Raw genomic sequence first — 13,736 nt, 5'->3', positions numbered from 1 at the left:
AGCCACGTCCAAGTGATCTGAGGGCCCTGGCACTTCGGTCTGTGCAAGCACTGGAAAGCGCCAGAAGTGCGCTTTCCGTGATCACTTCCGGTGCTTACTTCCGGCGCTTTCCGACGCTTGCGCAGATCGAAGCGCCTGCGCCCCCTCAGTTCACTTGTACGTGGTTGTGGTTACAAGAGGTAAAAATGATATTGTTCGTTTCCTCACAAAAACCGCTCGTTCATCAATGGCCATCAATGTGTACTTACATTTACAAGTCACTAAATCATGTTTAATTTGGACTTCTCTGTGCATGCTCTTTGAGGTGGTGACCATAGACCTGCATTATATGACTGATAGACAGGAACGGTTTGACCTAAAAATATCAAAATTGAAACTACAGAGGAAACGAAAACACCTACATCTTGGATAAATCATCCCAAAAATCAATTTCAAAGTGAACTATCCCTTTAACAAAAAACCTAGGAAATATTAAAATATGAATTTGTGATAATTGAAAACAAGATATTTTGAATATTCATAAATCATTTATAGAAATGTATATATTATGAAATATTGAATGCTCAAATAAAATGCCAAGCCATGCATGAAATAGGAAATGAATACAGGTATTTTTAGACCCATGTTGCATTAGAAGGGGTATCCATAGCTTACACATCAAAGGGTTAAATACGTCCCCTGTAGACGTTCTCCTTGCTGGTTGTTGATCCTGGTGTAGAATGACAGATCCGATCATATAGGCAAGTCAAGCAAAAGTACAACTGATGTTAAAAAAAAAATAATAATAATAATAATTAATAATAATAATAATTTTCTGTAATTGTATGGCCAAAGTTCTGAAGTGCACCTTTAAAATAACCAAAACAAAGAAGAAAATATCCTATTTATCATCTGAAAGTCAGATCAAAAGAAAGCAAAAAAGGTTGTATGGTGGTACAATGGCACAGTGATGGTATCCGATGGCTATATTTTGGTGCTGAATGACTACCATATTCATATATCACACATGGTATGCCAAGGTGCACTATATAGCCAGAGTATGTAAACATCACCTTCTAATGAATTCGTTTTACAGCCATGTAAATGTCCAAACAATGAGACAAAATGTTTTCTTTTCCAACTTAGTAATGCTCTCTGCACATAGTGGGATCTATAAAGAAATTATTTGCGGACTGTGATGTGGAAGAAATTGGTTGGCCTTCAAAAAAAGCCCGCTTGAAAAAGCTAGGACAGGATTAGCACTTCATGGAGTGTTCCTTCAGGTGAACAGGTTGGTTATTTCAAACAAACCGCAACCTGACAACGAATGAACTAATATTACAGTATGAATTACTGACTGTGAAAAACATGAACTTGTAATAAGTAGTTAAGCCTTCTTTATTCGTTATATTTTATGAAATCGCCTATGTGCGTTAGATATCATCAACTTAACTATAAATGTTCATCTGTCAATATAATAAAGTACACAACCAAACAATGAAAAAAAAAGCTTGTAATTAAGACTGTAACATTGACTTCAGTGTCACGGGTAAAGGTGCAGGAATGCAGGAGTGTAGGCGGAAGGAACGGGAGGAGTCCAGATTCACAATGAAGATATAAATTTAATAGGAATACAGGCAGGAAGGCAGGGTAACACCGGGTAACATACAACATCGACCGACAACCATTGAGTAACACAGAGGGAACTAAATACACAGAATAATCAAACATAATGGGGTGAGAACAGGTGAAACAGATGATGATGACGAGGAACAGGTGGCTGATGAGGGAGTGAACACGGGATAGGGTGACGAGAGGATCCTGGGAAGTGTAGTGCTGAAGACAAGACAGACTGGTGCAGACGGAAGACTGTGACAGAACTCCCCCCTCCCGGGAGGCGTGACCTCACGCCGCAGAACAGAGGAAGGAGGGGGGACGAACTGAGGGCTGAGAGGGGTGAGGCCAGACCCGGGCGAAGCAGGCTGAGGGCGTGGCCAGGGCGGAGCAGGCTGAGGGCGAGACCAGGGCGAAGCAGGCTGAGGGCGAGACCAGGGCGAAGCAGGCTGAGGGTGTGGCCAAGGCGGGGCAGGCTGAGGGCGAGACCAGGGCGAAGCAGGCTGAGGGCGAGACCAGGGCGGAGCAGGCTGGACGGTCTCCGGCACAGGCTGGACGTTCTCTGGCGCTGGCTGGACGTTCTGTGGCGTTGGCAGGACGGTCTCTGAGGCTGGGCTGGTCGGGCCCAGCGAAGAAGAGAGCTCGGCCTCTGAGAGACTGGATGGAACCAGCAGTGATGAGCGTTCAGTCTCTGGAGGGCTGGACGGAACCAGCAGTGAAGAGCGTTCAGCCTCTGGAGGGCTGGACGGAACCAGCAGTGAAGAGCATACTGTCTCTGGAGGACTGGACGGAACCAGCAGTGATGAGCATTCAGTCTCTGGAGGGCTGGACGGAACCAGCAGTGAAGAGCATACTGTCTCTGGAGGGCTAGACTGAACCAGCAGTGAAGAGCATACAGTCTCTGGAGGACTGGACGGAACCAGCAGTGAAGAGCGTTCAGTTTCTGGAGGGCTGGACGGAACCAGCAGTGAAGAGCATACTGTCTCTGGAGGGCTGGACGGAACCAGCAGTGAAGAGCATTCAGTCTCTGGAGGGCTGGACGGAACCAGCAGTGAAGAGCGTTCAGTTTCTGGAGGGCTGAACGGAACCAGCAGTGAAGAGCCTTCAGTCTCTGGAGGGCTGGACGGAACCAGCAGTGAAGAGCATTCAGTCTCTGGAGGGCTGGACGGAAGCAGCAGTGAAGAGCATACTGTCTCTGGAGGGCTGGACGGAACCAGCAGTGAGGAGCATTCAGTCTTTAGAGGGCTAGACGGAACCAGCAGTGAAGAGCATACAGTCTCTAGAGGGCTGGACGGAACCAGCAGTGAAGAGCATTCAGTCTCTGGGGGGCTGGACGGAACCAGCAGTGAAGAGCATTCAGTCTCTGGAGAGCTGGACAGAACCAGCGGTGAAGAGCATGCAGTCTCTGGAGGGCTGTACGGAACCAGCGGTGAAGAGCATACAGTCTCTGGAGAGCTGGACGGGACCAGCGGTGAAGAGCATTCAGTCTCTGGAGAGCTGGACGGAACCAGCAGTGATGAGCATTCAGTCTCTGGAGGGCTGGACGGAACCAGCAGTGAAGAGCATACTGTCTCTGGAGGGCTAGACTGAACCAGCAGTGAAGAGCATACAGTCTCTGGAGGACTGGACGGAACCAGCAGTGAAGAGCGTTCAGTTTCTGGAGGGCTGGACGGAACCAGCAGTGAAGAGCATACTGTCTCTGGAGGGCTGGACGGAACCAGCAGTGAAGAGCATTCAGTCTCTGGAGGGCTGGACGGAACCAGCAGTGAAGAGCGTTCAGTTTCTGGAGGGCTGAACGGAACCAGCAGTGAAGAGCCTTCAGTCTCTGGAGGGCTGGACGGAACCAGCAGTGAAGAGCATTCAGTCTCTGGAGGGCTGGACGGAAGCAGCAGTGAAGAGCATACTGTCTCTGGAGGGCTGGACGGAACCAGCAGTGAGGAGCATTCAGTCTTTAGAGGGCTAGACGGAACCAGCAGTGAAGAGCATACAGTCTCTAGAGGGCTGGACGGAACCAGCAGTGAAGAGCATTCAGTCTCTGGGGGGCTGGACGGAACCAGCAGTGAAGAGCATTCAGTCTCTGGAGAGCTGGACAGAACCAGCGGTGAAGAGCATGCAGTCTCTGGAGGGCTGTACGGAACCAGCGGTGAAGAGCATACAGTCTCTGGAGAGCTGGACGGGACCAGCGGTGAAGAGCATTCAGTCTCTGGAGAGCTGGACGGTACCAGCGGTGAAGAGCATTCAGTCTCTGGAGAGCTGGACGGGACCAGCGGTGAAGAGCATTCAGTCTCTGGAGAGCTGGACGGAACCAGCAGTGAAGAGCATTCAGTCTCTGGAGAGCTGGACGGAACCAGCGGTGAAGAGCATTCAGTCTCTGGAGAGCTGGACGGAACCAGCGGTGAAGAGCATTCAGTCTCTGGAGAGCTGGACGGAACCAGCGGTGAAGAGTATTCAGTCTCTGAAGAGCTGGACGGAACCAGCGGTGAAGAGCATACAGTCTCTGGAGAGCTGGACGGAACCAGCGGTGAAGAGCATTCAGTCTCTGGAGAGCTGGACGGAACCAGCGGTGAAGAGCATACAGTCTCTGGAGAGCTGGACGGAACCAGCGGTGAAGAGTATTCAGTCTCTGGAGAGCTGGACGGAACCAGCGGTGAAGAGCATACAGTCTCTGGAGAGCTGGACGGAACCAGCGGTGAAGAGCGTACAGTCTCTGGAGAGCTGGACGGAACCAGCGGTGAAGAGCATTCAGTCTCTGGAGGGCTGGACGGAACCAGCGGTGACGAGCATTCAGTCTCTGGAGAGCTGGACGGAACCAGCGGTGAAGAGCATTCAATCTCTGGAGAGCTGGACGGAACCAGCGGTGAAGAGCATTCAGTCTCTGGAGAGCTGGACGGAGCCAGCGGTGAAGAGCATTCAGACTCTGGAGAGCTGGACGGAACCAGCGGTGAAGAGCATTCAATCTCTGGAGACCTGGACGGAACCAGCGGTGAAGAGCATTCAATCTCTGGAGAGCTGGATGGAACCAGCGGTGAAGAGCATTCAGACTCTGGAGGGCTGGACGGAACCAGCGGCGAAGAGCATTCAGTCTCTGGAGGGCTGGACGGAACCAGCGGTGAAGAGCATTCAGACTCTGGAGAGCTGGACGGAACCAGCGGTGAAGAGCATTCAATCTCTGGAGACCTGGACGGAACCAGCGGTGAAGAGCATTCAATCTCTGGAGAGCTGGATGGAACCAGCGGTGAAGAGCATTCAGACTCTGGAGGGCTGGACGGAACCAGCGGCGAAGAGCATTCAATCTCTGGAGAGCTGGACGGAACCAGCGGTGAAGAGCATTCAGACTCTGGAGAGCTGGACGGAACCAGCGGTGAAGAGCATTCAATCTCTGGAGAGCTGGACGGAACCAGCGGTGAAGAGCATTCAGACTCTGGAGAGCTGGACGGAACCAGCGGCGAAGAGCATTCAATCTCTGGAGAGCTGGACGGAACCAGCGGTGAAGAGCATTCAGACTCTGGAGAGCTGGACGGAACCAGCGGTGAAGAGCATTCAGACTCTGGAGAGCTGGACGGAACCAGCGGTGAAGAGCATTCAATCTCTGGAGAGCTGGGCGGGACCAGCGGTGAAGAGCATTCAATCTCTGGAGAGCTGGACGGGACCAGCGGTGAAGAGCATTCAATCTCTGGAGAGCTGGACGGGACCAGTGGTGAAGAGCGTTCAGACTCTGGAGAGCTGGACGGGACCAGCAGTGAAGGGCGTTCAGTCTCAAAAGGACTGACGGTGAGCGCGGGCTCGGCAGGGCTGACGGTGAGCGCGGACTCGGCAGGGCTGACGGTGAGCGCGGGCTCGGCAGGGCTGACGGTGAGCGCGGGCTCGGCAGGGCTGACGGTGAGCGCGGGCTCGGCAGAGCTGACGGTGAGCGCGGGCTCGGCAGAGCTGACGGTGAGCGCAGACTCGACAGGGCTGACGGTGAGCGCGGGCTCGGCAGGGCTGACGGTGAGCGCGGGCTCGGCAGGGCTGACGGTGAGCGCAGACTCGACAGGGCTGGACTCGGGCTGGACTGGTGTGACCGTAAGGGACGACCCACAGACCCACAGAGCCCTGTCCAAAAACTCGGTAAATGGCAGATGGAGGTCCTCGAGCAGTAGGATTTGGGCTAATGGGTCGTCCAAACCTCTCCAGAACCGTAGTTTCAGGAATTCCTCCTCCCAGTATATGTCCTGGCGTAGATGAAGATAAACCTCTACGAATTCTTCCAACGAGGCCCCATTCTGCTCGAAGAGGAAAGCCTCCATCTGGTCATCCATCTTTGTTGGTTGTGGTCGGTCGATCTGTCACGGGTAAAGGTGCAGGAATGCAGGAGTGTAGGCGGAAGGAACGGGAGGAGTCCAGATTCACAATGAAGATATAAATTTAATAGGAATACAGGCAGGAAGGCAGGGTAACACCGGGTAACATACAACATCGACCGACAACCATTGAGTAACACAGAGGGAACTAAATACACAGAATAATCAAACATAATGGGGTGAGAACAGGTGAAACAGATGATGATGACGAGGAACAGGTGGCTGATGAGGGAGTGAACACGGGATAGGGTGACGAGAGGATCCTGGGAAGTGTAGTGCTGAAGACAAGACAGACTGGTGCAGACGGAAGACTGTGACATTCAGTGTCTCTTTTGAACTATTTCTCCTGCATTAGCTCTATCACCTGGAAAAGCTATCCCGATATTAACTCGTGTTTTTTGTAATATCTGGTAACGTTTCCTTTTACAAACTATTTTTTTTACTTTGCTGGTGACGAGGATTTGCAATGCAGCCTTTTAAACTTGCCGGGGCAGTGAAGCATCTCTCACTGCTCTGCTCCTTCGTTTCTGCTGCTTTCTGTCTCGTCACGTTGGCTCTGAATGCCTTGTACTTTATGTCCCTCTCTGCTATTATAGTTTTTCAAGATGGCGGAATGACATGGAAGCCTCTGTGGACTTACCCGTCCCATGTATATAAAAATACTAAATTCTTCATTTATGAAGATTAGTCAGATAATTGGCAGAGATACAGTATTTGTACAGCATTGAGGACATATTTATAAATAAAAATATTGATTTTAAATAATAAATTACATAAAATGTTATAGTGCCTTTAAGAATTTTTTCTTCACTACATTTCAAAGCATAACAACAAATCTCAAAGAGCTAATTCTTTTCAATGAACTGTTTACAACTACTGATTCAATAACTCAAGTTAACAAATCACTGACTTGGTCTTGTCTGAATTTAAAATGTTCCTAAAAGCAGGAGTAATATGATCCTCAGAGCTCGACTCTGCTGACTTCTAAAAAAAAATCATAATGATGTCAGACTAACCTATTTCAATTCTATCCTATCAGTGTGACTAGGGCATCAGACCTAAGTATTTTGAGCAGGAGGATGGAGTGTATAAAATAAATAAAACTATATAGATTAGTTTTTTTTTTTACTTTTAAAAATATACTGTTACTTTTTAAAGCAAAATGTATTACTTTTACTAATGCAATATTTCATCAGTGTACATGGAATTAAAAAGGAACACACACACACACACACACACACACACACACACACACACACACACACACACACACACATATATATAAACACACACACACACACACACCACACACACACACATATATATATATATATATGTTAAACATGTTATATTTTATAACATGTTATATTTTAACATATTAAAATAAAGGAATAATGGAATTAAAAAGGAACACACACACACACACACACACACATATATATATATATATATATATATATATATATATATATATATATATATATATATATATATATATAAACATGGTAGTAATAATAATGTAAAAAAAATAATAAAAAAAAATAAGCTCAGTCAAAAAGATACCTGTAGCGGGTTCTTGGTGCTGATGGCGATGACCTGGTATTTGTAGTAGCAGAGTTCGCAGCTCCAGGATCCTCTCTCACTAATCCACTTTATTAGACAGGGCTCATGAGTGCAGCGAACAGAACCACTACAGCGACACGGGCTCAGTAGCTCCCCCTGCAGGACACAACACATGCTCACATTAGCAGTAGCTAATCTCCGCCAAATTAATCAAATATTTTGGAAACTAGACACCCAGATTGATGGTAAATAAGACAACAATATTGTCATGCTGTGTATGGTTTAATCCAAAACTCTTGAGAAAGATAAAGTAAATAAAGTCTTCAAGAATCACCCAGGAGAAATCATAATTCATACACATTATAAATGAAGACAAGAACCAACAACAAGCAATAGAACCAAACAAGGAGTCTCATGAACTAAATGAGACACATGTTTGGTTAATTGGTAACTAAGGAAACTAATAATTAAGGTTAAACTGAAATGAAATGCATAACAAAGACACAGGAATGAAAACACAAAGATACCAAACATAACCGTGTGTCCACCAAAGCGTTTTTAGCCAGCTGAAAATGCTGGGCGCTCTGCTGAAAACTAGCTGCGAGTGCTTGAGAAGGTTTTGGCAGTGCAGATTTTTTTTTCAGTTGAGCCGCTTTACTTGTTATGATACGGAATATCCGCAAACGAGTTACTATCTCATTTCACAGATAGTTTGTTTCTGTGTTGTTTCTATATTAAATGTTGATACAATGTAAAGTACAGTAGGTACTCAACCAGAATGCCTATTACCACTGCGACAACTGCCGCAACAAATCCACCACAGAAAAAATAAACTAGTCGCATTTCAAAGTCGTTTGCGAAATGATTGCCAGGTGGGACATTTATAGTGAAAGGAAAATGTAATTATGTAAAAGTAGCCCTACATTTTAAATAGAATATTGCAAACTTCTAGAGCAGAACATTTTATGAATCAAAAGTTAAAATAGGCCTATCTCGCAGTCAGTGGAAATAAATTAGGTGCAATCAATGACGCTAAACTATTGAGGAATGAGAAGATTAAAGAGCGCTTCTCTCGCGTGTGTGCACAGTGACAGCTGAACAACAACACTTCTGGGCATTTCTCAGTGAGAGAAGCAGTGATAGAATAGAACTTAAGTTTCAATCATTTCGAGGATACTGTTTCAAATCCTGAGTAAACATGGTATTTATAAAATTACTATGCATTTCCATTTTACACAAAGGAACAAATCTCATCCAACAGATTGCATCCTCAAAAGCAGTTCTGTAAAAAAAAAAGAAAAAAAAAAGAAAAAAAAAACTTAATGGGGTTCCATAGAAAGAATTTTTTAAAAAAAAACATGGTTGTAACAGCTAACCAAGGTGCGATTTGCCGGTGGGGCCTCCACAGTAATCAATGCTATAGTCTAAATAGACCATATCAAATATATATTTAAATATACAACACGCATGTTAAAACAACAAACAATAAAATCTAAACCAGTGCTTCTGCTCCTGTATTGAGAGATAATGCAGTGCGTTTCATTCACGATCCTGGTTCTAGTGGCCAGTGATTCAAGGCTTTTTAAAATGTCACTAAGTGTTTTGAGGTGGTTTTGAACAAAATAATTAAGTTTATAATTAAGTATTCTGACACACCACGCCGAGTGCGTATTCTAAAATCGTGTTTTATTCTGGCATTGAATTAGAGTTTGACAAACGTGGCGGCGCATTCAGTTGGAATTATTTTTCTCATGACAGCTAAAATAACTTATAGCCGTAATTTTTGGTCATAAAGATAAGATGTAATCTTTTAAAACTGTTAAAGGTCTACTTTTATTCATTTACAATATGTCTCACAATAGTCAAGTCAAGTCAAATCACATTTATTTATATAGCACTTTCCACAATACAGATTGTATCAAAGCAGCTTCACAGTGATAACATTAAAGTAGTACAACACAGATCAATAATATTGTCTTCTCATCACAGGCGTTGGGGCATCCGAATCCCCGTGAGAGGCTGGATACAAAACTGGACCTGACGGACGCCATTTTTCTCAGGACAAGCGTCCCGAGATAACAGCAGAAAGGCAGATGGGAAATAATTAGCATAGCTGATGTTCACAATGATTTCCATTATACGGGAGTCAGTGTTAGAAAACCACTCTCACACAAACTCTCCGCAACCCAACCATACGCGCCGACCCGTTTGTCTAAAAGGCTGTCGAGCCCCACTGGTGCGTTAAGCAGTTTCGGTGGCAAATGGTTCCGTATGGCATAACAGAGGACTAAAAAGTGAGCATTATGTGAATGCTTGACTAAAGAGATGCGTCTTTAGTCTAGTTTAAAACTGTGTCAGCGAGTCAGAGCCTCGGACTATATCGGGAAGGCTATTCCAGAGTTTTGGAGCTAAATGCGAGAATGCCGTTTCTCCTTTAGTGGACTTCGAATTTAGTGATCTTAAGGAACGCGGTGGATTGTAGGGAGAAAGAAGGTCCGTTAAAGGACAACTCCGGCGCAAAATGAACCTTTGGTCTAATTACACATTGTTACCTAGTCAACCGTTACCTGAGATTTGTTTTCATGATTGCCGAATGTAAATAGTTTTATCTCTAAAAACAGTTTAGCCTATAATGCTAGTATAATGCTAGTATATAGGGCATAGAGTAATGACAAATAAAAATCGCTTGTTACCACTAAAAAGGCTCAAAATAGCCCCACACTAACACGACAGCATAAATAGAGTCCCTACATTCAAACCGAAGCATTGAGAACTTTGTCAGTGTCCACACAGTTTAATAAGCAGATGTTTTATACACACATTAAATTTCGCGAATTCAGGAAGAAGCCATCTTGGAAAAATAGTCTCTACCAGTCGATCTACGAACGCCGATCCAAGTGCGCTGGTGAGATGTGAATAAGGTGATAAGGTGAGCGTGAACAGTAGGCTACGTGTACATATCGAAGAGAAGAAAACGGTTTGTGTTTGTGTTTCTTCTGGAAACAACGGATCATATGAGATTCTGCACAGTTCAGCTCACTTGGATCGGCGCTCGTAGATCGACTGGTAGAGACTATTTTTCAAAGATGGCTTCTTCCTGTATTCGCAAAATTTACTGTGTGTATAAAATATCTTCTTATTAAACTGTGTGGACACTGACAAAGTTCTCAATGCTTCGGTTTGAATGTAGGGACCCTTGTTATGCTGTCGTTTTGGTGTGGGGCTATTTTGAGCCTTGTTAGTGGTAATAACAAGCGATTTTTATTTGTCATTACTCTATGCCCTATATACTAGCATTGAACTAGCGTTATAGGCTAAACTGTTTTTAGAGATAAAACTATTTACATTCGGCAATCATGAAAACAAATCTCAGATAACGGTTGACTAGGTAACAATGTGTAATTAGACCAAAGGTTCATTTTGCGCCGGAGTTGTCCTTTAAGTACATAGGAGCTATACCATTTAGGGCTTTATAGGTCAGGTTTATAGGTATTTTGTAGTTGATACGGAACTTAATAGGTAACCAGTGTAGAGATGATAAAATCGGTGTTATATGATCATATTTTCTTGACCTAGTAAGAACTCTAGCAGCTGCATTTTGTACTAACTGTAGCTTGTTTATTGAGGATGCAGGACAACCGGCTAATAAAGCATTACAGTAGTCTAGTCTCGAGGTCATGAATGCATGAACTAATTTTTCTGCTTCAGAAATTGATAGCATGTTATGTAGCTTAGCAATGTTTCTAAGGTGGAAAAAGGCTGTTCTTGTAACATATAATATATGATTTTCGAAAGACAAGTTGCGGTCTAGTATAACACCCAGGTCTTTTACTGTAGTGGATAAAGTAACAGGACATCCGTCTATATTAAAGTTGTATTGTAAGAGGTTTTGTGAGTAGTTTTTTTGGACCAATAAGTAATACCTCCGTTTTATCTGAATTTAATAGCAGGAAATTAAGCGTCATCCAGCATTTTATATCTTTGAGACACTCTGTCAATTTAGATGAGTTAGTGTTTTCATCTGGCCGTGATGAAATATATAATTGAGTGTCGTCAGCAAAACAGTGGAAATTAATTCCATGTTTTCTTATAATATTACCAAGTGGTAGCATATATATTGAGAATAGCAGAGGGCCTAACACCGATCCTTGCGGTACTCCATAGTCTACTGACGTTATCTTTGATTTTTCCCCATTTAAACAGACAAAATGATAACGGTCCGATAAGTACGATCTAAACCAGCTTAATGCCTGTCCCTGAACACCAGTGTAGTTTTGTAGTCGATCCAAGAGTATTTTATGATCTATAGTGTCGAACGCAGTGCTAAGATCAAGTAGGACTAGTATTGAGATACAGCCTTGGTCAGAAGCTAAAAGTAAATCATTTGTAATTTTAACTAGCGCAGTTTCTGTACTATGATGCGGTCTGAATCTTGACTGGAATTTTTCATAGATATCATTTTCTTGCAAAAAAGAGCACAATTGAGCGGACTCAACTTTTTCTAGTATTTTGGACATAAATAGAATATTTGAAATGGGTCTGTAGTTTGCTAAGTTATTTGGATCTAATTGGCTTTATGCACAGCTGCACTACTTCCTGAACTTAAGCCAGCTCCTTGTTTCCTGTCATTATTGGACAAATTGATTAATCCAGGTGTGCCTGACCTCAGTAGTCACGGCAACAATAATCAGACACACCTGAATTAATCAAGTTCGGCCAATAATGGAAGACAGGAAACAAGGAGCTGGCTTAAGTGCAGGAAGTAGTGCAGCTGTGCATAAGGTCAATTGTGGTTTCTTAATGAGAGGTTTTATTACTGCCAGCTTGAATATTTTTGGAACATGACCTAAAGATAAAGACAAGCTAATAATATTGAGGAGAGGCTCTTCCACTACAGGTAATAGTTCTTTCAGTAGTTTAGTAGGTATTGGATCTAATTAACATGTTGTTGGTTTAGATGCAATGATAAGTTTATTTAGCTAGGCAAACAACAAAACTTTTTCTTGCTCATGTGACCGAGTAATTAAGGGCTCTGTATGGGGTGGGGCATGTAGTGGTTTCACGCTATAAATAACACAAAAGCAAATAGACGTGATAACTTCCTGACGTTTTGACCTTTCCCGTCTCCTTCCGCTGCTGCGATCCGAAGGGCAATATTGAGTCGTGAGTGTGTCATCTTGGTTATTTTACAAAGACGTTGGTATATTTTATTTAGGGATTCTGTTAAATGCAGGGTGGAAGTGCTTTATGCAAGAGGGCGAGCGCGGGAGCAAATTAATGGGATTAATGCCGAGCCTTGGATGCCGTGTTTAATCCTTAGCCACAACACTCTTCCAGTTTATAGTGTTTTCTGGGATTACGACAGAGGTATGTGTGCGTCAGATCGTTAGGTTCAGTGCTAACCTTTCATGTATGATTGAACTGCTTAATAATCCTGTGAAATAAAGGTGAAATTATGTGGTATGGAATATGTGTCAAGGTCTACTTGGATCTGTATTTTAGATGTTTATGGTTTTGTTTTGTGTTTATTTGGCAGATCCTCCTTTGTGAAGTCCCATGCATTTGGACCTCTGACATCTAGGCCCTGCTGTTTTGTTTATGTTTTATTTTCATTGTAATTCTAGAGTTCCCTTTCGTAGTCACTTCAAATTACGTCAGAAGTGACGGAGAATGGGGGTTTTGCATAGAAAGCCAATCCTCTTCGAGTATTTAAAAAAGAGCCAATGGCATGAAAATGCATGGGGCTGTGGAATTTGCATAGCGTATCTCCGCCCCACCCCGTGGGTATAAAAGGAGGAAGTGAACGCAACCGCAGTATGTTTTCGCTTCGGAGCCAAGAGACTTCTTCACTCCCTAAAGCCATTCTCATTGACAAGACTCTTCGAGACGAGCGTCCTCTTCAGTGTTGGTGTGACGGCGGTACCCAGCGAGATTCTGCATCGCCTGCGATCTGAGCAGTGGTCTGCCAGACTTTGCGCTTCTCCCTGGTCGCCTCAGCGCTGAAAGAGTGAATTTCCTCCTCTCATGGAAAGAGCTGCATTTGGCACGTCTTTTTAAAGATGGTTCGCCCATGTTCTTCTGGGTGCGGTCGATTCATGTCATCTTCTGATGGTCACGATCGCTGCTCTGTGTGTCTGGGCATTCAACATGCAGCAGCAGCGTTCGTGGATGACTCATGTTCCTTCTGTGGGAACATGACCATCTCTACACTGCGATCTAGACTCAATGATCTAACAAAAG

General features: G+C 44.3%; 1 protein-coding gene across 1 annotated transcript in view; it reads right to left on the bottom strand.

Annotated features, from left to right (window-relative positions):
• marchf4a (membrane-associated ring finger (C3HC4) 4a) overlaps positions 1-13,736 on the bottom strand; it is a 128,306-nt gene that overhangs the window by 50,490 nt on the left and 64,080 nt on the right. The window contains exon 2 of the mRNA XM_089132238.1: positions 7,497-7,652. Coding sequence (XP_088988364.1) covers positions 7,497-7,652 — 156 coding nt within the window. The remainder of the gene's footprint in view (positions 1-7,496; positions 7,653-13,736) is intronic.

Source organism: Pimephales promelas, chromosome 6 (assembly GCF_988280905.1).
Source record: "Pimephales promelas chromosome 6, fPimPro1.hap1.1, whole genome shotgun sequence".
NCBI lineage: Eukaryota > Metazoa > Chordata > Actinopteri > Cypriniformes > Leuciscidae > Pimephales > Pimephales promelas.
The sequence above is the reverse complement of the archived record's forward strand: the minus strand, read 5'-3'. Positions and strand labels throughout refer to the sequence as shown.